Below are 27,037 nucleotides of genomic sequence, written 5' to 3'. Positions count from 1 at the left end.
AATTACCAGAATCAAGTTCTTAAATTAATCATAAAGATTAAAGATGGGAATGAGAAATATCTTAATCATTATGATATGGTTGAACATTAAAATACATGATCAAAGTACGTGCATGTACAAGTATGAAATAATATTTTGAAAACCCTATGTTTCCAATGGTTTTTCGTCTGTCTTCTTTAATGGAGATGCACAGTGTCACTCTTGCCCGATTATTAGACCGGTCTTTTTTTTAGTTTCCGTTCTTTACATTCTTTGAGAAACCATTTCAATCATTTTAATATACTAAAGACCAGAAGAATTTCCATGTGTACCAAACATTTATGACATACATTTCTGTAGGAGTGAATTCAAGATCAAAACACTTGATCACAGTCCAGTGCGCTACCTGTGTCATCGCATCCGCCATTTCTCAGCAAGTCGAATTTAAAGTTATATATAAAACGTTATAAAACTCATATTCGTTAAAGTATATACACCAAAATTTGAAGATAGGTATTAATACAATATTAACAAATTTCATTTCTAATCCCAAAATACCGAGTACTAATAGTAAATACTTTTTTGTAGGATTTTAAATATTACATATCGATGTTTAATTACATTTTTAGTGTGCTGCACGAAATAAATTTCTCGCGAATTAAAGGCGATTTACAATTAGAACTGAGGCCATTAAAGTCATTTTTAAGAAAATACAGTCATACACGTTAAATTGAATACTGATATCCAGTGAGAATCTCGGTAGTTTTTTTTAATGATTATTAACTGTATGCTTCTTTTAAATAAATAAAAATAGTTTGAGAGAAAGTAAAACATCTTTTCCAATTTTTAATTTTCTCCAATTTCAGATAATTGGATTTCTATATTATTAAAATTCATGCTTTTCACATTATACACAAACACAATCAACCTGTTAAATTATGATTTAAAAAAACTACACAAGTCTGCATATAGCACAGAACATGTACAATGGTTTCCAACGGCTTACAAATCATTATCTGGGTTCATTGTACATAAGAACATACGACTGGCACAGAAACATGAGCTAAAATAAATAAAAAGTTTTGCAAAATTATTGATTCTGTTAAAAATTACTCGCATAAAAATATCCTTTCTACCTTTAAATTCTTTATTTGAAATACTAAAATCATTTCAAAATTAAGTATGATAGAAAGTAATTTGCAAAACGCATAATTAAATACATGTATAATTAGTAGTAAACGACATATACTGAATGGTATAAACTGGTTCATTTCAATTAAAAATAACATCATGTTCTTATTTCTAAATGCAAAAATATGGTATATTAATAATCTTGATACAAAGTAATGAAATAGAAGAAAAATTTTAATCATTTCTCATCATTCTTTCACATTAAACATAGCCATAAAACAACATGTAAATAATCATAGAAATAAATATACGCCATATCAATTATTTAAAATTCTTTTTTCAGTTTCAACACATCACAGTATGTATATCATAAACATATACAATAGCTTACACCGGGTTACAAATCAATATCAATTTATTTGTTGATGAAGTCACAAAAGACTGCTGTATCTCTGACAGGATATGAACGACTCCAAATGTCCAGCGATTTCCTTAATAGAAAATTACATGTATTGACTACAATACGTCGCCATAAGTAATTCATGTACAATAATAATATAAATGTAATGAATGGTATGAATGGATCGATTTAAAAAGAAAAAAACCTTTCGATTATTTAAGTATGGTATAGAAATTTCAATATAAAGTAATACACTTCTTTATCATTTCTCCTCCTAACTTTTTCAACAATCCTTTCTTCTAATGTCTTATCAACATGTGAATTATTTAAACAAAAACTTATTTTTTTGAAATAAACATAAGAAAATGTGTTCATTAATATAAAAATATATCACAGTACAGAAATGTATAATCATACAAATACTTGAAGATAACATTTTGAATACAGTATGTTAGAACAATATGAAATTAAATATTAAGCATTAAACATGTTGTTAACATACTCAATACTATGTACTGCAAAGTATTTTAGCTATAGAACTTAAAACAATGCTTGTGTAATAAATTAAATCTTTGTTGTAACATTTTCTTTTTATAAAATTATCAAATAAATTACGAAAAATAAATTAATTTTCAATGTACTTGAAAAAAAAAATTATAACCATCAAATATTAACATCTTCTTTGTTGCAAAATCTCTTTTAGAATATTTCTAAAATTCAATAAGTCTTTCAAACTTTGCAACATTTTCAAGATCAGCCTCTGTTAACTCTGGCACCTTGAAATACCTCTCCACAAATTTCCATTTTTTCAAAGTATCTCCTCGCTCCAAATCGTCTTCGATTTTTAATGCAGTGATACTTAAAATAGGGAAAAATACATCTTTGAAGAGAGCAATGGTTCCTAATTTCACAAGGCATTCTTTGCAAGAGATCTGACCGACTCCCATCTCAATATCCTCTCCTTGAAAGGCTGCTTTGGAATATTTTTTCCCGATTATGTTATTTTTTATATCTTCACTGATACAGGTATGATGCGCATTAAGTATCTTCCTTAATTCGCTCGACATGCACAAGAAAGCATTGCATTTCAAGCACCTGCAAAAAAACGAACAATATGCATTATATAACATTTACTGTTTTTCAGCATACTACAGAAAACTATGTACTGATATAACCTGCCCTTGCTCTATGTAAAATAAATCAAAATATGAATTATTCTAAAGCTTGATTTACAATATACAAAATACTTTTTTATGGATATTGAACATTAACATATGCAAATGATTAAATGATGGACTTAGTAACTGTCAGCAAATATTTTTTTTTGCATTTTCACCTTAAGTTATATTGCCCAATTCCCACGACTCTCCTTCCCTTGTTATGTTTTGCTGCATCGCGTTCCCTTTTAGCGAGTTTCTGAAACTCTTGTTGCTTTTCAAGGAACACATCGTGGTTGGAATCAATCTCTTGCTGTACTTTTTTCATTGCTTCTTTCATCATCGGCTCTTTTAAAGTATTCACCCACTCTCTTTCAGCAACACACTTCTCTGCAGAGGCTAGCACATAGAAACGGCTGTTTTCTGCACGACCTCGACCTGTATCACATACAAACACATATATGAAAACTACACATCTAAAATTATAACATCTTTTTATCTCTAAATCATTTTTCTACATTGTGATATATATCAAATGTATTTCTTCAAATTTTTTTTCAAATATGTTAATAAATGCATGAATTGCTTTTCTATCGAAGTTACTTGTACCTCGTGCTTGCACCAGGGAAATTGGATTTCCGGCATAATCGTATCTTACAACAAGATTACACTCTTTGATGTCGAGTCCCTCCTCAGCAATAGTTGTCGCAACTATAATTTTAAATTCTCCATTTTTAAACAGTTCAATGGCATTTACTTGTTCGTGTTTAGTCATGCCTACAAAAAAGGAGCAATTTTAAGATCCCAACATATACATAAACATGAACGTTAAATGCACATGTATATCTATGAACTGCGTGATACTAACAAAAACTTACTTTTAGCTAACTTTTTATCCCATGAATTACAGAAAGAAAGATACATAAAGGATCAAAAGTATACATAAATATTATCACAAAATAAAAACAGTTTTTGCAATAGACAATTTATCAATTGTCGAAAAAGAATCAACTACCCATGATTTCAAAGGCGATATAACTTATGGCACTGAAAATTTAAGAATTCCTCAGAAATTTGTTTAAATCCTGTAACAAAAACTCATCTCGAAGATTCACTGTCAACAATAGAGTAAAACTTTTTGTACAAAACAAGGGGCGGAATCATGTAAATGTTTGTCTTTTGGCACCAATTTCTATAAGATGTATAACCTAAACTCTTTCGGAGTCTAGTTTATTTTCTGTTGTTTTATCATACCTCCTTCTACAGTTTGAGCCTGTGAACCAGTGTACTTTCGAGCTTTTATGTGTTGTAACTCCTTCGAGCTGTCCATCCATGAAGCAAGGATGTCTGCAAGAATACGAGTTCTTACGAACACTATTCCCCTCATGTTTGGTTCCTCTTCATGTGTTGTTATGATGATTTCTTTGAGTTTCAGCATGAGAGGATTTTCTGCGGTTCTTTCGTGGTCCAAAGCGCATTCTGTCAATATTGTGTATTCCCCTGTACATAAAAATATTTTATATAAAAAGATGTTTTATGTACAAGGGTTGTCCGAAAATTCCATAGATTGAGCTCATATCTTTTAAAGAAATTATTGTATCTTCATAAAATTTTCCGGGTGGTTGAAGTGTGTTGTGGGCAGATAAATTACGAAGTTTTTCCATGTTTACGAAAACAATTTAAGTAATAAGATTTGAAGTGATATCTCTCTCTACCAACCGCAGTAATCTCCAATCTAAAAAATGAGACAAAATGTCAACGGTTCAGAGTTTTGGAGAAAATACACTAATTACCAGAATCAAGTTCTTAAATTAATCATAAAGATTATAGATGGGAATGAGAAATATCTTAATCATTATGATATGGTTGAACATTAAAATACATGATCAAAGTACGTGCATGTACAAGTATGAAATAATATTTTGAAAACCCTATGTTTCCAATGGTTTTTCGTCTGTCTTCTTTAATGGAGATGCACAGTGTCACTCTTGCCCGATTATTAGACCGGTCTTTTTTTTAGTTTCCGTTCTTTGCATTCTTTGAGAAACCATTTCAATCATTTTAATATACTAAAGACCAGAAGAATTTCCATGTGTACCAAACATTTATGACATACATTTCTGTAGGAGTGAATTCAAGATCAAAACACTTGATCACAGTCCAGTGCGCTACCTGTGTCATCGCATCCGCCATTTTTCAGTAAGTCGAATTTAAAGTTGCATATAAAACGTTATAAAACTCATATTCGTTAAAGTATATACACCAAAATTTGAAGAAAGATAGGTAATAAAACAATATTAAGAAATTTCATTTCTATTCCCAAAATACCGAGTAGTAAATACTTTTTTTGTAGGATTTTAACTATTATATACCGATTTTTAATTACATTTTTGGTGTGCTGCGCCGCCCACTCACACCAGACAATGAACTATTTTATTTGAATGGGGTTAATTTAATTTGTGTAAGTACTTTATGTTTGCCCATTAATTTTTTTTCTTTTTAAATTACGTACGAAGTTTCATTAATTTATGACACCGGGTTCCTATAAAACGAGGCTTTCTACGGAATTTTGGGACAACCCTCGTATGTCTAAAATAAAGCAACAAAATGGATTGATCACATTATAAATGAATTATCCCTCAAAAGAAAGAAAAATTCTTGCGGCTCACAGTTGATAAAGAATTGGTTAAATATAAATTATATCCTTGAGATCATTTTAGAATTACCTTCAAATAATGATTTTATTTTTCTCTCGATTTTATTTTCGTTTCTGGATAATTTTGGAAGATTATCAATGTCGGTTTTGATGCAATTCAATGCATCACTGGCTCTTGCATATGAATGATGGACAAGGGCATTGTTGTAAATCTGTAAAAGAAATATAAACAACAAAAATTTATTTCATTCATCAAGCTAATTCAGACACAAGAATCTGAAAGAAAAATTTTACACGTTTGGACAAAGTGAATTTTTTTTTTTCAACGCCATTATAATTAAATAATGTACTACATTAACTTTCACTCACTTTTCTGTTTTAAACGATAAAATATTCAGGCATTTGAAGATGATTGTAATCTACAAAGTACCTCTAAATATTTCCTTATTGTAAACAGTGATCGAGTTGCTTCTGATTTAGAGAGTTTTGCCAATGCTTTCAAAAGCACGTCCTCTAGCCATTGTGTGTATTGTTCGTTTCCTTTCAATGATGGAGGCTGTATAGCATTTCTGTCCACTATCCCAACTGTGTACAAAATAAAACAATTTTTTTTATTGTCCAAACACAATTGAACCTTCCATTTCATTTTTGCTATTTTTTTTTTCATCAGAAATAAAATTAGAATTACACTATACATTAAACTTACTAATCAGACAAATTAAAATAAAATACCGCATTATATTAATTAAGGTGGGTAGTTATTTTCTTTTTAAAAAGAAAATACCGCCAGTGTCTTCCAAATATTTCTCTGTTGTAACCATGAGAGATTTTACACGTACTCCAAACTCATCCTTCGGTCTGACAGGTACTTCTTTGATGACTTTTAAAAAAAATTAAATATATAATCAAGTGACAATTTCGCCAAAATGTATTAATTGGCTTAAAATTTTTGAAGAATTAATTAAACATGTCCGTAAACTTGCCGTCTAGCCTTTGATTGCCCGTAAATAATTTCTGATTATTCGAGGGAGGAAAGTGAAAATATAAAATAGACTTACATTGTTCTGGAGAGTTAACATGTTTGGCCAAATCGCGTCTGTTCTTTTGGACCGTCACAAGGTAATGAGCGTCCATGTTTGACATGACTTGCTTTAAATACTCGGTGGCTTTCTCAATAGTCTTAGCTTTTCCTACTCCAACAGATGCAGTAAAACCAACAACCTGTATAAAAAAGGTTGATAGACATTATAAACAGCAAATAATGCGATTTATTTCATTTTCTACAAGTTTTCTCCATGAGTTCAATAATGACTCCCTCTTTCTGAGAAATCTTAAGTGTTTGAGATTCAAATTTGATAAAAATCTTTATATCTTAAGAATACTATCAAGAAAATTAAAAATATAACTAGATAACATATATTTTGCTTTTCTGTATAGAAATGGGCAATTTGGCAATTCATAATTTTGTCATACTTGGGGAAGTTGGCTTTCTTCATCTGTCTGTTCCAGTTTGACATCCATGTACTGATTCATTATCTGTTTAAACGGATGACTACCATGACAGTGATGACATTCGTCAAATATAAGCAAAGAAAAATCTCTGATGCTGACACCTTGATTGGTCAGAGCATTGACCAGCATCTGTGCAGTGACCACAAAAACATCATATCTGTAATCAAGAGAAAAAAGAAAGGTTAAACTAGCTTTTGCTCTTTTTAAACTGAAATTTAAAATTCTGTGTCATAAATATTAAACATGACATATGTACGGAAGCCCAATAGTGCAAACCAAAAAAATAAGAAACAAAAAAACGAAATTATTATATAAAGAAAACGAAATTATTAAATAAAAAACGAAATTATTAAATAAAAAACGGAATTATTAAATGAAGAAAACGAAATTACTAAATAAAGAAACAAACGAAATTATTAAATAAAGAAAACGAAATTATTAAATAAAGAAAACGAAATTAATAAATAAAAGACAAACGAAATTATTAAATAAAGAAAACGAAATTATTAAATAAAGAAAACGAAATTATTAAATAAAGAAAACGAAATTACTAAATAAAAAACTGAAACTGAAATACGGAATTTATAGATGTGCATGGTAAGGGCCTGAACCCATGAATCATTCCATAAAGCGCACGTGTTATAAAGCATCACTTAGTAATTCTACAGACCTGATTTTGTTTCGACATTGAAACAAGTGTGGGGGAAATGAAAAAAAAAAAAAAACTTAGATAAATGTCAAATTGACAAACGTAGAAAAACATTATGTGCTCACAGCCTATAATTCGCATTTGTAAAGTAAATGATTAATAACTGTTCAATTTTGTTTACGGGAATTTGATGCTGTTTCGCATCCCCACAACGTCAAAGTTTGAGCCTGTAAGCCTGGACGTAGCGAGGATGGCTGTTTCTGCTTACATAAAATTAATGACATTCCAAAAGAGCTCATGAATCGCTGAAAGGTCAAGGCCTTGCGTATCGTATCGCTGAATTCCCCCCGAACTAAACCTAGTGCCCTATCTGTGTATCCATAAATCTTAGGTTGTTGAAACAATAAAGAGAATGATTTGAATACTAGTTGGGTTTGTTATGCAAGTGTGTGCATTGTTTGTCACAACTATCACTGACTTATAAATACGGATTGAGAATTTGTCATTTAGAACATGTGAGAACAAATAGTTAGTGCATCACTTCTAATTATGCTTTGATAAATGACCAACCAAGAAATCACAGGCGCTCCCCATGTAATTATGTAAATGACGAATGATAAGTATATATATATATAGGTCTACCCCTCAATACTATAAAATCAACCTTGTTGATTTTATAGTATTGAGGGGTAGACCTATGTACATGTATATATATATACTTATCATTTGTCATTTACAAAATTACATGAGGAGCGCCTGTGCAAGAAATTAGAGGTGTTTTGCTTAATTTTTAATAAAGTAAGCAATCATTAAAATCTACTCATTGTAACAAATTTGTCTTGTTTAATTTTTGCACTTGCTCTCTTTAAACAATAATTTAAATGGGTTCCGATCGGTAACGTATCATTTTACAGCTTTTTTTGTACTGTGCTATAATTGAAAAAAAGATGTATAACCATGGGAATTTCCTAAATGTTATAAGGTTCAGCAGTTGTAAACAACGGAATCTTAACAGACATGTATATCTTAAATATTTGTGCAATTTATTAGCATAATCTCTTTGATGTTTCATGTCCAGATTCATTGTTTGCTAATAATTAGACCTTCTGAGTTGAGGGTTTAAGAAAGCTAATACTAACATAAATTTGTCATCACTGGCCAATTCATCAGACTGGTCAAATTAAGTTCACATTAATCATGTTAATGTAAGATAAAAACATAGATCTAAGCATATTGGATAACCAAAGGTAAAATTCTCCCCTATTCATCTATTATGATTGTCTACTCCAACTGGTTATGTTATCGATACGGAAATAGCTGAGTGTAAATGCAAATATCACACTTGTTTTAATGTCGAAACAAAATCAGGTCATAGAACACGTGTGCTTTATGGAATGGTTCATGGGTTCAGGCCCTTACCATGCACATCTATAAATTCCGTATTTTAGTTTCAGTTTTTTATTTAATAATTTCGTTTTCTTTATGTAATAATTTCGTTTTCTTAATTTAATAATTTCGTTTTCTTTATTTAATAATTTCGTTTGCTTTTTATTTAATAATTTCGTTTTCTTTATTTAATAATTTCGTTTTTCTTTATTTAATAATTTCGTTTTCTTTATTTAATAATTTCGTTTTTGTTTATTTATTTTTGGTTTGCACTATTGGGCTTCCGTACATATGATTATTTACATGAATATAATAATATCCGGAATCCTTTATAAATGAAATATAAAATTTTACCCTTCGTCAGTCTCCATTGTGCTTCATTTCGTGGTTTAAATAAAAAAAAATGAAATTTCTAGAACTGTAGCCCATCACCCCTTACTTATGTAGCCTTTAACTTACTGAGGAAGAAGTGGTTTCATCTCTTGAAAATCTTCCTCCCTCTGGGTGTCGCCAGATATCACTTTAAGTCTACATCGTACATAATCCTTTATTTTCTCTGACTGCTGATTCGCTAAATTGTTTTTGTCCACGATGAATACAACTTTCTTGACTTTTCCTGTTTCGTCGAGGTGACTCTAGAGAGAGTGGAATATTGTAAGTTCTCAGAAAAGTTGCAGATTTTCAAATGGGACAATTGAATAGTTTGTATTTTTAGAATTTTAGAAGTCCTTACGGTTTACCTGTATTATTCTGATAGCCACGTATGTTTTGCCACTTCCTGTTGGCGAAACAATTAAACAATTTTCTCCCATCAATGATTGTTCAGCTTGTTCCAGTTGATACTGCCTCAATTTTAATATCTTTATTGAGACATTATTTTCGGCCAAGGGCTGTGAAGTATCTGGAAAAAGTAATAATTGGTTTATTCATAATTCTCTTTATCTAACTATGTTATATTCATTCTGGAAAACATTTATAATCTTTACGTTAAATCAAACATTTACCATGCTCTGTGACTTTCTTCTCTGTAACGCTTTCGTTGTCAATCTCCTGGTTACCATTTCTGGTATAGAGAACTTTCACATTGGTTCTTGTTTCTTCATGGTCATAATTATCCCTCGGATTACTTTTATTAGCGTTTGTTGTGTCTTTCTCTTTGCTCAGTGATTCCTCACTTATTCCAGAGGATAAAATTTCATCAAAGTTAAAACTAGATTCAAATTGTACTTCAAGGTCAGAAACTTCAGAAATCTTTTTCTGGCCTGTTTCATCATTTTCTTCCCCATGGTCGTTTATTGCTATATATTTGCAGGAGGTTTGGCTTTGTCCTATTGATGGATCTAAAAATGATGGGCCTGGATACATCGGATCTGCATTTGCTGTACCTGGAATTGTCGGACCTGGATATGGTGCGTGAATGTCGGATTCACATTGAACTGGCTTGCTTAATCTTGATTCTTAAAAAGGTTGTTAAGTATGAGTTATATATTATCAAACAGGAGTTAAATTATATTGGAGTTCAAAATATATATCTAATGTCATTAAAGATAATGATTCTATGAAATTTTAGACTCCAAATCTTATTTTCTAAATTCTTGTTACTTTACAGTTGTTTAAGTCGATGGTATCATATTTCCCCTACATTCCCAATTATATTATTCAGGAAAACAAAAAACATAAAAGCAGCATTGTAAAATAAAATAAAAATAAATAAAATAAATAAATTCAAAGTAATGTGTGGTCTAGTGCTTGCCCAAATGAAATATGGAAATAACAAACAGTATTCAAACTTATAACTCCATTGAAACAATATAAATCGGGAGCAGAGCAAACACGGACCTCTAAAACATCAGAGGTGGGATCAGGTGCCATGAAGGAGTAAGCATCCCCTTCCGACCGGTCACACCCGCCGTGTGCTCGTTGTTATGATCGGGGAAATAACCAGAAAAATTCGTTGACAATTCAGTGTGTAAATGACGGATAACAATTAGTACGAAAAACATCCATCAGCTTTGACTTTATGATAGACTGTATTTGCTGACAAGGTCACTTTATCGACCATAGACCATGCGAAATGATGACTTTAAACGAAACTGTTTATATTTTAGTTTCATCAACTCGTTTTTCAATATCTTGCTTCGTTTTAGAAATTGTCCGTACGTAGAGACATAAACCCGATATGCAGGCAATAAGGGTATATTGCGTAAAGAAAAATTGACAATTGAAGAAAACCGTTTACGGACGTATTTGAAATTTTGTATTTTGAATATATTGATTTCTATTTAACCTATTTAAAAGCTTCAAGATTATGGTTTCTGTAATATTCGAATACACAACATGAAAAATATTAAAAATTCAAAATCATCTAAAAATAATATATTAATTTGAAATTTTGTCTAAGTATGTTTACTGTATACAGGGTTATTTTTGCCCCGCGTTATTTTCGCCCTTTCACACTTGCAAACAATTTTGCCCAGTCATATTTCTGTTTAAGAAATTATACTGTATTCTTTGAATTCGCCCCGTTTTAAATTCGCCCATTGGAGGGTAGGGCGAAAAGGGCAAAAACCAGAAGTCTCTGATGAGACTGTAGCTCTACTGGTCTGTACGTATAACGAAATAGCACTTGGATTTGAAACTCTGCAACATGCATTAATAAATAGAATTAAGTATCTTAATGTAGTCTACTTCTGTTCCAAGTAATATTGAAATCAAACGAAAACTCTAGGAGGAGTAGCGTTTTGAAAGTATTTAACAGAAATTTATATTTTTAGTAACCACGACAACACCATTCACTGAAATCAAAAACCAAAATACATATTATATATCGTAATGTATTCTAATTGTGTGCCAAATTATTTTGAAATCAGACCAAAACTGTTTGAGGAGTAACGTTTTAAAGGAATTCCACAGAAATTTCTATTTTTAGTAACCACGGCAACACTGTTCATCGAAATCAAAAACCGATGTATTAAATTATGTATCTTAGTAAAGTCTTCTTGTATGCCAAATTATATTAAAAGCAGACTAAAACTGTAGGAGGAGTAGCGTTTTAAAGTAATTTCACAGAAATTTCTATTTTTAGTAACCATGGCAACACTGTTCATCGAAATCAAAAACTGATGCACTAAATAATGTGTCTAAATGTGTGTAGTCTACTTGTATGCCAAGTTATATTAAAATCAGACCAAAACTGTAGGAGGAGAAGTGTTTTTAAGGAATTTCACAGAAATTTCTATTTTTAGTAACCATGGCAACACCGTTCATCGAAATCAAAAAACGATGCACTGAATTATGTATCAAGTTGAAGTCAACTTGTGTGCCAAGTTATATTAAGATCAGACCAAAAGTGTAGGAGGATTAGCGTTTTAAAGATATTTCACAGAAATTTTTATTTTTAGTAACCATGGCAACACTGTTCATCGAAATCAGAAACTGATGCACTAAATTATTTATGATAGTGCAGTCTACTTGTGTGCCAAGTTATATTGAAATCTGACCAAAACTGTAGGAGGATTAGCGTTTTAAAGGAATTTCACAGAAATTTCTATCTTTAGTAAGCATGGCAACATCGTTCATCGAAATCAAAAACCGATGCACTAAATTATGTATCTTAGTGTAGTCTACTTGTGTGCCAAGTTATATTGAAATCGGACCAACACTGTAGGAGGAGTAGCGTTTTAAAGGAATTTCACAGAAATTTCTATTTTTAGTAACCATTGCAACAATGTTCATCGAAATCCAAAACCGATGCACTAAATTATGTATCTTAGTGTAGTCTACTTGTGTGCCACTAGACAGACGGACGGACGGACAGACGACGGACACCTTACTATCGCAAAAGCTCTTCTGGTCTCTGACCAGTAGAGCTAGTAAAACGTGGGCGAAAATTTCTCTGTATACTGTATATAGTCTTGAGACCAGAATGCTATTTTAAGAAATAAAATTCGGGAACATTAATATTTAAGGAAAAGTTTTATCCGACACCATGCACATACTTAAATAAATTTATCCTACTTCATACATGGTCATTCGAGACCAATTGATTATAAATATAAATGTTTGACTATTATATTTTGCAATGCATGCATATATCTTTAGTTATTTTATCAAATTACATTTTAATTTCTCATCGACAATTTAAAAAAAAAAAATCATATTTAAGTACAAATTTTTGGCATCAATTACAACCCCCATTCATTAGGATGTTTACACAAAAAGCTTTTCTTTGGGTCAGCAATTTCCCCCCTGAAGGTTCTTTATGCTTGTTACAGATATCCATCTCTAAAGAAATTTACGTATTACTAACCCGATATGTGTTTATGACTCCAAACTGATTCGATACACAAAAGCATACATGCTCTGAGTACGATTAATTTTTAAACCGAGGCAAACTACTGAAAAATAAGTTGGTATTAGAAAGATTTCAACAACCAAGTTAAAGTCAGCTTTTCGAAAAGTTTTAGTCGTTCTAATGACCTTTTTATTAAAATACAGACTATTGTTGGGTCATACTTTGTCTGACATCTTTCATACCATGTATTGGTGTATTGGGTCATTATCTTTATACTAAATTTGACTACGGAGTACTCCGTATGCCTGATCAATACATAGGGCTCTTGGAGGATTTTTACTCCTCCTAGGCACCTGATCCCGTCCCTGGTGTTTCCAGGGGACCGTGTTTTTGCCCTATTTGCGATTTGTTTTGTTTGCTGGATTCATGAGATTGATCACTGTTCATTATCTTCACATTTTAGATATTGATAAATAATTTATCAATTTTCCTACTGATCTCAAGTTAATTTATTTGTCAGAACTCATTTTAGATGATGGGTCGCTACTCTCGTCATTTCGAAACAAAACTTTAACAGATTACCTACCAGAGGGATGTGGTATGCCATGTTCAATACAATTTCCATTCCTTATTCTATCCTTCCATTCTAAATTACAAAAAAGAAAGAAAAGGAAAAAGTTTAAAAAATTAAGAGACCATTTGCAAGTAATCACAAAAATATTCCTACCTTACCTTCTGCAAATTCATCATCAATCTCTTCCACGATGTATTTATACCCCTTTTCGCATAGTGCTTCTAAAAATACATGATACCAGTTATCATCCCTTCTCCATATTCTATCTAGAAGAACTAACATTGCAGACATTGGACCTTTGTTTCTCATCTCAGCCTCAATTTCTTCTCTATCTGTCACCTCTATAATAAATAGAGATTCCAGTTTTACCCATATTTGGCTTGGGTCAATGTTCTGCACAAGGTCCATTTTGTGTTGTTGAAGAATCTTTGTAAATTTTTTGTAAGCATCGCTCTTCACTCTCTGACCCCTTAAAGCTTTGGCTACGTATTTGTATCCTGAAATATATCACAAAATCATAATAGGAGTTGATAAGTAGCATGATTGAACCCTGGTAATCATACACTGTATAACGTAAGTATTACGTGTGTCAGTTTTTCTGTCGTCTATTTTAGACCTTTATATGAAAAGCGACATATTCGTTACCTAAAACTTTTTCATACCTAGTTATATCCCCAACACCTACATACACCTTCCCTCTCTTTCTATCACACACACATCCTCACACATCCCTCTCCCTCAAACTAACCCCCCCCCCCTCACACACACACACACACCGATCAACTACAGCTACAGATATGTTCCAAACTTTCGAGATACCACTACTTGATTAAAAAAGAACGCAAAAGTACCTTTTTTCTCTATAATATCTACAAGTTTTGTCCACTTTTCATTATGACTGCTCCCCTCAATGAAAAACAGTAGCTCTTCCATTGCCACTGTTGAGCCTCTTCTCTCATATTGCCTCATAACTGTCTCTTTTTCTCCTTTAATATACATTCAAATAAGAAAAAAAATCCTTTAAAAGGATAATGTTTAATGGTTTGATCTGTTTGGGGGGGGGGGGGACTTCTCTATGAAATTATCCCAGGTGAAATTTTACTTAATTCGAATAATGCAAGAATAATATAATTAGATTGATTTTTAAAAAGTAACTTGTTTCTAAGAACAAATTTTATTTTATTTATTGGCAAGGAATTCCTTCCTTATATCCTTTATGCTTATAGAATTAATTGAGAAACTATCATACGTGTTGAAATGACGCCACCCAGGTAAGGAACTATATCGGTGACAATCAGACATCTAACAAGTAATGGTCTATACATTTTAACCAGCACGGGTATTTCGGAGCATCCAAGTATACTTTCCATGTATTCCAAAGAACTCCTTGGCCCTCCATCAATCTCTGCCATTTTATCCTTGAAATGAAGAAAAAGCGTCGCATAAATGATCCCTTCAAAATGATAGGAAAACATAATGAATACACTTACCATTCTAAGGGCAGACAACTAAATTTAATATTAAGGTCAAGTTCTTGAAAATATATTTTACTCACTAGTCTTATTTAACTTGAATAGATATAATATACATAACAGAAGTTTGACAATTTTATTGCCAAATTTATATTAATAAAACATCTAACCTGGAATAACCAACTGTTTTCGTCAAATGATTTTCAACAACATTTTCATTCGGCGTCTAGTTTTAGATATAATCGTCAATGTGGACCTAGATATTAAATGTCACAACAGATAAATGAATCTAAGTATAAAATTATATATGATAAAAAATACATAATATAAAGACATTGCGTATTATTTATGTAGTTAACAAAAATCAGGTACAAAGCAGTATTGTGTAAGCATTTCCTGTATATACATACAAGTCTTCGACATATATTTTTTAACATCCCATTTAATTAAGGAAAAGTTGTTCATTCACACGCTACATGGAGCTCATTTTCTACTTGATCAGAAGTATTGAAATGTGACCGGTCGACAGGGGATGCTTACTTTTCAATGGCACCTGACCCCACCTCTGATGGTTTAGAGGTCCGTTTGCTCTGCTCCCGATTTGTATTATTCAATGGATTTCTGGGCTTGAATACTATTCATTTTCTCCATATATTTAATTTTAAAATATAATGAATATATAATCGATGATCAACAACACGATTTTCTATACATGTTTATCTAATTCACTACCTGGTAGAACCTAGAGGACATGAGATTAAATTTTATGAGAAAGCTAATTGCTATTTTAATCGCGCGATCTGTATTTTCAGAATATGACACAATTATCTTATCACGATAAAGGTTTTGGTGTTTTAGAGCAGAAAATTTTTTCAAGATGATTCCGTAAAACTTTGACCCTCTGTTGTGCCCCCCACCCAACCCCTGGGGTCAAATACTGAAGCAGGAGGGATTGATTTCATAATTTTGTTTGACTGATTTGATCATTCAGAGAGTTTTCCTGTTTTATGCTCATGAGTAAATAAGATTTTTAATATATATGAATAAATTTGTTCATGATATGTAAGGAAATTACTCCTACCCAGTGGTCTGATTGATTGTATGCTGTTTTACTTCCCATTCGGAAATTTTTCACTCTTACAGAGATGTCTCCGAGTACAGATTAAGGGCTTTAAATTTAGACCTATACTCGGCACCATTGAACAGTCATATATATGAGCTATTTATTGACTGGATTTGAGGAATATATACGTTTTGTTGGATTCAAGAACCAAACAGTTAGGTTCGAGAGTCGAAAAGAAAAAAAAACGTTATTTAATTGTCGTCGAACACAGTCAATAAATATTTTGTTATCCTTTTACTCTTTATTTTAATAAATCTAGCTATGGCTTCCATGTTTATGATAATTGATGTAAATTTTGTTTATGTGCACAGCGGATTTAACTCGGTCAATCCCGTCACTTTAGAACACAGGTACTTGTTTCGAAAATAATATTTTTAACCCCATAGTATAATAATAACACAAGGTATCCAGCTCTGAATCACATGGACTACCCCCCTCCCCAGAATCGCACTCAGTTACACTTTCAGAGGTATGGATTAAAAAAATTATTACCGAAACAAGTGCCTTGCTATAGAGCACAAACGAATGCAAATAACATATAGCTGATCTCGCCTACAGTGTGACGTAGAAAAGGGTCAGAGCGGTCCAATATCTCATCCCATCAACAGGTCCAGTATCTCACTCGGTGGTCCAATTTCGATTTTTTTTTTTTGACCGCTCGGCAAAACAGTGGAAATGACAGACTTAGCATAGATTTATATGGGAAACAAATTTTAAAGGTATAACAAAATCAAAGTTTGAACTCAAATGAATTAAGGAGATATAGCTCAAACATGATATTGTAACTCGGACAGAACAACAAACTATTCAAAAATTCCTAAATCTTCGTGAAAGACATAAAAATGCATATGTTTGTCTTTTGATCCTTGATAAGGATTGCTATATTTAGTTTGGAAAACCCCATGTCAGAAATTCATGCTAAAAATAGCAGGCACTGTGTATCGGATAACTGTAAAAATATCAGTCACCATTTTTTAAGAATTTATAAATAAATATGAATTTCAAACAAATAGGTTTTACAACATTAATCAGCCTCATCTTCTTCAAATTTAATGATATATGAAGCTAACGAACTGTAATCAAGCTCCAAAGTCCATTGAAACGATACAAATCGGGAGCAAAGCAAACGCGGACCTCTAAAAACAGCAGAAGTGGGATCAGGTGCCAAGGAGGAATAAGGTCATCCCCTGTCGACAGGGCACACCCACCGTGTGCTCCTTCTCATCAGGTAAACGGAAAATTCTATTGGCAATTCCATGTGGAAATAATATGGTCTTCCAATATTAGAATGAAAAACGTCAGTCAGCATTCGACTTACTGAAATACTGTATTTGCTGACCAGGCCATTGTATCGATCATAGAACTTGCGAAATGATGACTTTAAACAAGACTGTTGATATCCTTATATCAAGGAATGAAATTGGTATAATCTTGGGATATGTGTTAAGTAAATAAGATTCTCGGAAAATTGTTGTTGAAGGAATTACAATATTAAGCTATACATATTAACATAGAATACAAAATATCAACAACACTAACCGCCACCAACAAAATTACGATTAACACATTTACTGAACATTAATTCTGAAAAAAGTTTGTTCATACATAATGTTGATATACACGTTAGACAAATTTTACATTCAATTTGTGAATATAATCAAAAATATAGATAAATGGTTCTTACATCAATTTTAAAGGCATCACATCTACATTCATCCGCTACGTACTAATCAAAACAAAAGAAACATATTGGTGTTTTGTTTATCAATGCTACTTTCTCTTTCTTTTCATGGAATTGAACTGTTTCTATTTATAAATCAATTTTCCGCAAATTATGCCCGATATAAATTTAGAATGGGTGAAAAAAAATATAAACGCATTGTGAATCCAGACGTGTAAAATATATTCCATTGCATTTAAGCACAACCAGGCATTCTTTGTTAAAGTACAGACTGAGGTTAAATAAGTCCGTTTAGTATTGAAAAACTAAAGCGGCATATTTCTGCCACCACTTGTCAGATGTTTATGTCAACTTGTCAGATATTTATGTCAACTTGTCAGATAATTAGGTCGACTTGTCAGATAAAATCATCGTGACTAGGAACTTGGTATGTTAAAGCCACTAACTGACATCTACTTGTCTTCATAATATCTGACAATTCGATATAATTTTCTGACAATATATTTTTCTGACAAGTCGACATCATCTGACAAGTCGACATAATTTTCTGACAAGTCGGCTTAAAAAGCTTGTCAGATATTATGTCGACTTGTTAGATAATGATGTTGAATTTTAGAATATTACGTCGACTTGTCAGAAAATTGTGTTGACTTGTAAGATAATATATCGACTTGTCAGATCTTTTTGTTGACTTGTCAGATACTTATGTCGACTTGTCAGAAAATAATTGGTCAACTGATGGCCTTAATTTGGCATGGACCCATTTTCATATTGAATTTTTAAACACGTGAATAAGTGACAAGTTAACAAAACGACAAGTCGACACAATTATCTGACAAGACAATAAAAAGATCTGACAAGTCGACATAACTATGTGAAAAGTGGGGGGGGGGGGGCAGAAATATGCCACCATAAAAAACCATACTGGTTAAAGATGTCACATATAGAATTTTTGAAGGAGAATGCTCTGCATTTTTTACTTAAGTTGAAAATATGTTTGATACCCATAGGAGGTTGATACACAATGTTGATAATAGGCCTTTAAATATTGTAGATAAAATGTTAAGTTAACAAACACTGATCATTCTCAAAAGTCTATTTAAGCAAAACAGATTACGAGCATGAAAACAGAGGTGGGATCAAGTAAGTCTGCAGATGACTTTTCGACAAGGCATGCAAATTTCAGAGTTTAAATAAAATTTAAAAAGCAGTTGTCTATGATGTCAAAAAGTCTGGTTTTTCATTAATGGTGGGGAACGGTTTTGTAAAGTGTTGAAAAGTAGTACGTTTCAAATAAATGCTATTGATTTAGGCAAAAAAAGCTGCTATTGTTTTCTTTAAAAAAAGTTCGTTGGAGTTTTTAGGTATCCACATCTGATCTACACCCTTCTCAAATGTGTTGCTGTACAGTGCTCCTGAAGTTTCACTCTCACTGCTTAGAAGTTGTGCAAAACAAATACTAAGAGCGGGTACCTCACATCATGTTTTTTATTGGTCATACAACCTAGAGAACCCAAAAATATTAAGGACTTCAAATTAAGATTTTAAAATGAGAAAACGAAAAAAAAATAATGAACACAAAATTAAAAAAAAAAGTTAATTGATAGTCATTCTCTAATACAGTAAGTATTTAAAGCTTCTCTTCTGAAGAGTCGTGAAGGCAGATACAATGACCTTTATGTTTCCTCATGCTGCACAATCTCACCGCAGCTCTGTTTTATGATCAATAAAATCAACACCAATATTGAGATGAAATATGTCATTTATTAAAAATGACGAAAATAAGAAAAATATATACATAAATATGATAAGGGATCAGACCAAAAGGTATTCACACAATACATATCAATATGCTGATCCCCTAAATTTACAGATAAACAATATTTGCAAAAAATATTAAAAAACAGTAGGTATACAGCAAAAAGATGGCACATCAAAAATAAATATGCCAGTAAAATTAAAAATATATAAATGCAATATAAGGTAGGAAAGACTGGGGTGGTGGTGGGTGTGCCAAATTTTTTGTTGTTATCGATAGCATAGATGAGGCGAGAATGACCCAACGCTGACTGGTCAGCTACCGACAGCATCAAAACACGTGACCATGATGATCATTTCTGATTGGCTATTAGCATACATAGGGGTAAGGTTTGACCATGGAAAATTTTGGAGTTGTGTAACAAGTAGCGGAAACTGAAGAAATGGGGAAAATTACATAACATGCACCTGGCACCTGCAAGGCATGGGAGAATTCCAGCAGATGAAGAAAAATCAAAATACTGAGTTTTAAAACAATACAAAATAAAATATTTACTTACTAGTACTTACATTTAAACAAAAGAAAATTAAACAGCATTCAACGCATAAATGAAATTATTTACATAATTTTTTTTTCAGCAAATACAATCTATTGTTAAATCAAATGCGCATGCCGACTGACGTTTTTCATACAAAATATTAGGTCATTAGTTTGTTTCTCACTGAATTGATTACGGATTTCTCCGTTTGCCCGATCATAAGGATCATAAGGCGGGTGTGACCGGTCGAAAGGGTATACTCACTTCTCTTGCACCTAATTCTAACTCTGATGTTTTTAGAGGTCTGGATTTGTTCTGCTCTCAATTTACATTGTTTCAGTGGACTACTGAGCTTGATAACTTTTCGTTATTTTCATATTTCATTTAATTATAGGTTGAAAAAAAAGTGAAAGCACAATTAAAAAACACATCCTATTTTAGCAATCAATTAAATCATCTCTTACAACATCATTATACACAAATTATTTATCTTATCAATGTTAAACAACACCTCATCTAAATTTGAAAGTCAACAGAAAAATAAATTGACAATATACTTTCAAATCGTTCTAGCTGAAGTCGATAAGTCTGCCAGATTTCACAATGTTTTCAATATCACCCGTCGACAGGTCTGGCACTGTGAAATATTTCTCCACCATATTCCACTTTTTCAGCGTGTCCCCCTTTTTAAAGTTATTCTCTATCTTCAACGCCTTTATATTCAGAATAGGATAAAATATTCCTTCATAAAGAGCAATGGTTCCCAGTTTTACGAAGCATCCTTTTCCAATGCAATCAATTTGTCCAACTCCCATTTCAATATCATCTCCAGGATACGATGGCGTTTCAAACTTAGTACAGTTGATATTATATTTTAAATATGGGCTGATACAGGCATAATGATGATTCAGAATCCTCCTTATGTCGCTTGACATACATAAGTTTGCATGACATTTTAAGCACCTACAAAAGTAATCAAAATCTCGAAACATCTTTTCGTCTTCAATCAAACATTCTTTTCAAAAGAATTGTGTCAATACATGTGATAAAGGGAATCGTAAATGGAAAAAAAAATCGAGCAAAAGGAACTGAAACACTTTGTAAGAAGGAATGCAATTATGGACATAGAATTTGTCTTTATTAACACCTTTTGAAACAATATTTTGTTTCGGATAAAAATTTATCTTTGGCTATACGGGTTTAAACTGCACATCCGACCTTTTTTTTTAAACAGATAAGCTACTCAATGAGAATTAGCAAGAAATTCTTTATTAAAAATTACCTTAAATAATATTCTCCCGAATTCACTACTCTCCTCTGCACTTGATTTCGTTTTGCTGCATCACGTTCCCTTTTAGCAAGCAGTTGAATCTCTCTTTTTTGGGCGAGATATACACTATAATTATATTCAATTAGCTGTTGTACAGTTCTCATTGCTTCTTCCATCATTGGTTCCCGTAAGACGTTCAGTGATTCCTTTTCAGCAACACATTTATCTTCTGAAGCCAAAATGTAAAAACGGCTGTTTTCTGCTCGACCACGACCTGGTTTAATCAATTATATATATATAAAAAATAAATAAAGTAGTTAATAGTATTCTTATATATTACTAAGTACATATCGTTTTAAAATTTTCCAATGTGATTTTGCTTTAAATATTAATATTTTTGATAAAAAATATAAATTAATCTAAGGTTTTACGCAAATGCAAAAGGAATTTCGAAGTTTTAGTAGAGACACACAAAAGGACGTTCGAACCGTGCAGCAATCTTTAAAAAGACAAATAAAAAGTAATGTGTAACTAGAGCTGACAAAGGTAATTCACCTCTAGCTTGAACCAATGATATAGCACTTCCGACATAATCATATCTGACAACAAGATTACACTCCTTGATATCAAGTCCTTCCTCTGCAACAGTGGTGGCGACAATAATTTTATACTGACCCTCCTTGAAAAGCTCGAGTGCGTCGATTTGTTCATATCTCGTCATGCCTGAAGTAAAAATAAACATTTTAAATAATTGTTTTTACCATCTTAAAATATGATATTTTTTGAGTGAATGAAATAATTTTGTGATACTATATTATTATTTTAGCGAGGATTTAAATTTGACCATTTCTGGTGATTTATAAAAATTCTCCAAATTAAAAATCCAAAAATTTAACAATAACAATGTATTTTGAATAATTAAAATAAGATTTACTAACATTATATCCGTCAAACATATTGATACACTATGTGGATCCAAATCTGTCCAATTTCTGATTGCCAAAAAACCGACTTTTCTGTAACCCCAAAAATTGAATTCAGATTACAGTATATTTTTTACGGCTCACCTCCTTCTGAAAGTTTTGCTAGTGAACTAGTGTATTTAAGAGCTTTGATGCGCTCTAATTCCTTTGTATTTTCTATCCAGGAGGCCAGGAGATCAGCAAGAATACGTGAACGAACAAACACTATTCCTCTCATGTCTGGGTTCTCAGCATACGTTGTCAATATGATTTCTTTCAGTTTAAGCAGGAGGGGATTTTCCGAAGTTCTCGTATGATCCATGGCGCATGCTTCTATCGTGGTATATTCCTCTTGAACAAGAAATTGGGAGTATTAAATGATTGCAATGAGAGAGAGAGAGAGAGAGAGAGAGAGAGAGAGAGAGAGAGAAGAGAGAGAGAGATTTACATTACCTTCGAGCAAAGTTTTAATTTTTTGCTCGAGTCCAGTGTGTCCAGACAATTTTGGAAGGTTTCCTATTTCCTTTATTATGAAGTGTAGAACATCTATTGCTGTTGCATGTGAAAAGTGGATAAGAGCACTGTTGTAAATCTGTGAAATTTTAACGAGATTATGAAATGTATAGGACTACTTTACACACAAGTTCAAAAGTCAATGCTATCGAACAGAGATTTGTATACTTTGTGTTTCCATTCCAAATTATTATGTCTATGCGTCCACTGAAATTGTTGTCATGGTAACTTTTAAGAAGGGGAAACAATTACATGTAAAAAGAAAACTTCAAACCTTTGGCATTTTTGCTGGCAAGTTCTACTTTTTTAAAACTTCAGTTAAAATATATATGCCAGTAATCAATTATATATTTGATAAATCTCTCAAGATCAAAACAAAATCATTAAAAATTCAAGTTTAAAATGTTTTGCTGAGTTCCCATTTTGGTTATCCCTATAAAAACAGTTATTTGATAAAGATTGTGACTGCTCTCGCCATTTCATATTATTAACAAAGCTGCAATTCACTAACGTGAAAGTTTTGAATTGTTCTGGCTATGGGATAATTTTTTTCTGCTAAAAGTCGCTAGGATTAGACCAAAAATAAATACATGTATGTATTCTATATCCATATATGTTCCGTATATATTACATTAACAAATATACCTCCAAATATTTTCTTAAAGTAAACAATGATCGGTTTGCATCCGATTCAGAAAGCTGTGCCACTGCTTTCAAAAGAGCATCTTCTAACCAGTTTTTGTATTGTGTACTCCCTTTTGCCGCTGGGGGACGTAGAAATCCGACTAGAGTTGAGAAATATAGATTCAAAGAATTATGTTTGAAAATAGTCAAGTTCTTAATTAAATGTGTCAATATTTTTTGCAAATATTTGTCTTATTCCAATTAAGTAAAGAAATCCACATCGACTCACAGACAAGACTTTAAAAAAATTGAGAAAATTCTGACAATTAAGTAAAACAAAATGTATATACATACCACCCGCGTCGTCTAAATATTTTTCAGTTTTAATCATAAGAAGTTTGATACGTGTCCCAAACTCGTCGTTTCTTCGAACAGGTACAGTTGTAATGTCTAAAACAATTTGTCAAAAGTGCATATGAAAATGATCAATTCTGATGTTCTGCTTAACTGCATATGTTGAAAATGTATTTGATAAATTTCTGTTACAAAAATTGAAAATCACTAAGCTGTATCATTTTTTTCGGTTGACATATTGATAATGTTATAAAGTAGAACCATGACAAAATTCAATTCAGATTTTTATTTTGACGTACATTGCCTTGGATTGTTCATATGTTTCTCTAATTCGCTCTTGTTTCTCTGCACTGTTACTAAGCAATCAGCGTCCATATTTGCTAAAGTGGTCTTCACATGTTCTATTGTTTTCTGGACAGTGTTAGACTTCCCCAAACCTATTGATGCCGTAAAACCGATGATCTGTGAAAGGGTAGATATACGTATTATATATATTATGTTAATTGTACAGTGTTCATTTACTTGACATAAACATAAAAGAGAGCTAATTGCCATGTAAGTATTTTCCGGGAAAATGGTTTATTCATCAACATTTTGCATGTATTAACATTGTTTATCTGTAAACTACCTTAAAATAGACACATCTATTTATTTATCATACCAGTTGAAAATTGACTCGGATAGAGAAAAGAGTTGAGCTAAAGACGATTGCATTTAGAGAGATTTTGTTATTATTTGCACTGAAAAGATGCACCAGTTAAAAAAATTAAGCTTTTCAAAACCTTCATTTTACAAATAAACACACTTATTACTCAAACGTTTTAGTTTGTTTATACTTGTGGAAGCTGGTATTCGCCACCAAAATATTCCAATTTGGAGTCCATATAATAGTTCATTATCTTCTGAAATGGATGTGTTCCACAACAGTGGTGGCATTCATCAAAAATAAGAGATGAAAAACTCCTAATGTCGACATTCTGTTTTGCTATAGCATTGACCAGCATTTGAGCAGTGACCACAAAAACGTCGTATCTGTGGTAGTGAAACAATTATTAAAAACTGTAATTCCATTTCGAAAAAATCCGGAATTAATTTCTTAGAAACTGTTTGTCACTACTTATTCAATGAATATTTTAGAAATACACCCTTTTGAGCATCATATTATAGATTATTTGAAAATATATCTCATCATATTGGATTTATTTAGTTGATTAAACGTTTCATGCAACGTACATGTAGTTTTAAAATCCTTAAATTAAATACTCACTGGGGAAAAAAGGATGCAATGTCCTGAACATTTTCTTGTTCCCTATGGATATCTCCAGAAATCACTTTCAGTCTGCATTGTAAATATTCTTCTATCTTCTCGGACTGCTGATTTGCTAGATTGTTTTTATCCACAACAAACGCAATTTTCTTATTTTTTGCAAGTTTTTCAAGGTGATGCTAAAGTAAAAGTGAAAAATAAAATGTAAATAATAGCCTTAATATCTTTGGGATAAAAAATAAAAATATATAATTTTTTGCAAAATATTGACAGAAAACCTGAATTATTCTTATTGCCACGTGTGTTTTGCCACTGCCAGTTGGAGATATAATTATACAATTATCTCCCCTTAAAGCTCTTTCAGCCAGTTCTAGTTGATAGTGTCTTAATTCTAATTTCTTCTTTGGGGCATCCTTCCTGCTTGAAGTTTTTGATCCACCTATAAATCAAATAGTATCCCTAAATTATATATTTTATAACTGTTTAATTCGCTAAATTTCATTGGGAATGATGTAGTACAATTTGACACTGAACATTATTTATAGTATAAATTCTGTCCTCTTACTTTGTTTCAATGGTTTCCATCCTGCTATGCTTTCTTCTTCTGTATTTGTTGCGCTCTCTGAGTAAACATATTTGCTTGAATTTACAGTTGTATTCGATATTATAGGGTCGTCTCTACCAGCTAAACTGGTTTCCTCATTTTCAGGCAAAGGATCCTCTTCATTCAGTAAATCTGATGTTAGAGATAAGGTCTTTAAGTCTTCTTCGATAGAAATCTCTTTGTCGTGAGTTTGAACATCTTCATCGTCATCATACAAAGAAATAAAGTCCATTGAGTTCTGATGTGGTTCTGTTGGTTCAATATTTCTTGGATCCTCTTCCTCCTGTACGTAAAGTCCATTTTTTGTGGACGGTTCCTCTTCCATCATGGTAATATCATCCAACTCAATACAGAAAACCAATATATTAAGAAATTGAATAAAATAGAATGAAATGCAAGATGATTTTAAGCATAATTGGAAGAAAATGTGTATTCTTAACGTTCTGATGATTTTTATGGTCGTTAATGTATGTTTTTTTTAGTAATTTTTTTAAAATGAAGTTAACGTTCTTTCCTTTCTGCTTAAACTCTTTCCCCAATGTAAAAAATCTTGTTAATTTGATAACGAAGAAAAGAACAAAAGTAGAATTTAATAGAAAAAGTGTGTGCAATATATTTCACCTTAAATATATTTTTAAAGTATGCTTATCCACATCATCAGTCTATTGCTAAACAGTCAAAAGGGTGTATGCGCTCCCATCCTATGAGATCATTGATTCTAAAACCTTGCAAGTAAATGTTTATTGATAGAGAAAATTTAAAAGTATCATTTTTTCATCAGAAGTAATGTGAAAATGATTATAACTCCATTTACATTGAATTAAGTTAACAGCATGCGAAAATTAGTATAGGTGCAGTAGGGGGGGGGGGGGGTGTTTAGTGTAATTGTTCAAACTGAAAAATATTGTTACCTAGTTATATTTTTTTATTATACATCAATATTCAATGAATCTTCGGCTAAACAGTTTAAACGTGATTTCTATCAGACTTACCTATAACACTGATAAGAATGCATTCAATCTCAATGCAACTATAAACAAATATTACAGTCTTTCACTTTCGTTTCAATTAACAGGACTGCTTCTATTTTTACACAATTTCAGAAAATATTTCCCTTAAGGTGATAAAAAAA

General features: G+C 31.8%; 2 protein-coding genes across 3 annotated transcripts in view; both read right to left on the bottom strand.

Moving 5' to 3' along the window:
- The window catches only part of LOC133184471 (antiviral innate immune response receptor RIG-I-like), a 153,842-nt gene extending 138,684 nt beyond the window's left edge, over nucleotides 1-15,158 (bottom strand). Inside the window, exons 1-16 of one of the 2 annotated variants that reach the window (XM_061319564.1) lie at nucleotides 14,988-15,158; nucleotides 14,590-14,724; nucleotides 13,897-14,235; nucleotides 13,751-13,810; nucleotides 9,875-10,327; nucleotides 9,611-9,771; nucleotides 9,330-9,505; nucleotides 6,797-6,992; nucleotides 6,382-6,544; nucleotides 6,108-6,203; nucleotides 5,754-5,908; nucleotides 5,394-5,535; nucleotides 3,922-4,167; nucleotides 3,277-3,444; nucleotides 2,847-3,105; nucleotides 2,187-2,605 (exon numbers count right to left, since the gene is read on the bottom strand). In XM_061319564.1, coding sequence (XP_061175548.1) covers nucleotides 2,221-2,605; nucleotides 2,847-3,105; nucleotides 3,277-3,444; nucleotides 3,922-4,167; nucleotides 5,394-5,535; nucleotides 5,754-5,908; nucleotides 6,108-6,203; nucleotides 6,382-6,544; nucleotides 6,797-6,992; nucleotides 9,330-9,505; nucleotides 9,611-9,771; nucleotides 9,875-10,327; nucleotides 13,751-13,810; nucleotides 13,897-14,235; nucleotides 14,590-14,724; nucleotides 14,988-15,150 — 3,297 coding nt within the window. In that variant the 5' untranslated portion in view covers nucleotides 15,151-15,158 and the 3' untranslated portion in view covers nucleotides 2,187-2,220. Of the gene's footprint in view, nucleotides 1-2,186; nucleotides 2,606-2,846; nucleotides 3,106-3,276; nucleotides 3,445-3,921; nucleotides 4,168-5,393; nucleotides 5,536-5,753; nucleotides 5,909-6,107; nucleotides 6,204-6,381; nucleotides 6,545-6,796; nucleotides 6,993-9,329; nucleotides 9,506-9,610; nucleotides 9,772-9,874; nucleotides 10,328-13,750; nucleotides 13,811-13,896; nucleotides 14,236-14,589; nucleotides 14,725-14,987 lie in introns of those variants that run through there. The other variant, XM_061319569.1, reaches the window with a different exon arrangement.
- A 5,650-nt stretch (nucleotides 15,159-20,808) lies between these two features.
- On the bottom strand, nucleotides 20,809-26,230 carry LOC133182094 (antiviral innate immune response receptor RIG-I-like). The gene is made up of 12 exons (XM_061316817.1): nucleotides 25,867-26,230; nucleotides 25,580-25,740; nucleotides 25,302-25,480; nucleotides 24,871-25,066; nucleotides 24,334-24,496; nucleotides 24,035-24,130; nucleotides 23,702-23,841; nucleotides 22,997-23,135; nucleotides 22,649-22,894; nucleotides 22,137-22,304; nucleotides 21,594-21,855; nucleotides 20,809-21,274 (listed from the first exon to the last, which is right to left on the bottom strand). The coding sequence occupies exons 1-12, from the start codon at nucleotides 26,228-26,230 to the stop codon at nucleotides 20,881-20,883; spliced, it is 2,508 nt and encodes an 835-aa protein (XP_061172801.1). The 3' UTR covers nucleotides 20,809-20,880.
- Between the last annotated feature and the right edge of the window lie 807 nt (nucleotides 26,231-27,037).

The sequence above is a fragment of the Saccostrea echinata genome, unplaced genomic scaffold (assembly GCF_033153115.1).
Source record: "Saccostrea echinata isolate AGI-Se365-2 ecotype Australia unplaced genomic scaffold, CSIRO_AGI_Sech_v1 ptg000001l, whole genome shotgun sequence".
Lineage (NCBI taxonomy): Eukaryota > Metazoa > Mollusca > Bivalvia > Ostreida > Ostreidae > Saccostrea > Saccostrea echinata.
Note: the sequence above shows the minus strand (reverse complement) of the source record. Positions and strands in the feature narration are given on the sequence as shown.

Excerpts from the sequence above, each read along its gene's own strand:
- LOC133182094 (XM_061316817.1), bottom strand. The coding sequence starts at position 26,230 with ATGGAAGAGGAACCGTCCACAAAAAATGGACTTTACGTACAGGAGGAA. Across the intron at positions 24,131-24,333 it reads TATGAACAATCCAAGGCAAT|ACATTACAACTGTACCTGTT; the intron begins GTACGTCAAAAT and ends AAATTGTTTTAG. Across the intron at positions 21,275-21,593 it reads TCGGGAGAATATTATTTAAG|GTGCTTAAAATGTCATGCAA; the intron begins GTAATTTTTAAT and ends TTACTTTTGTAG.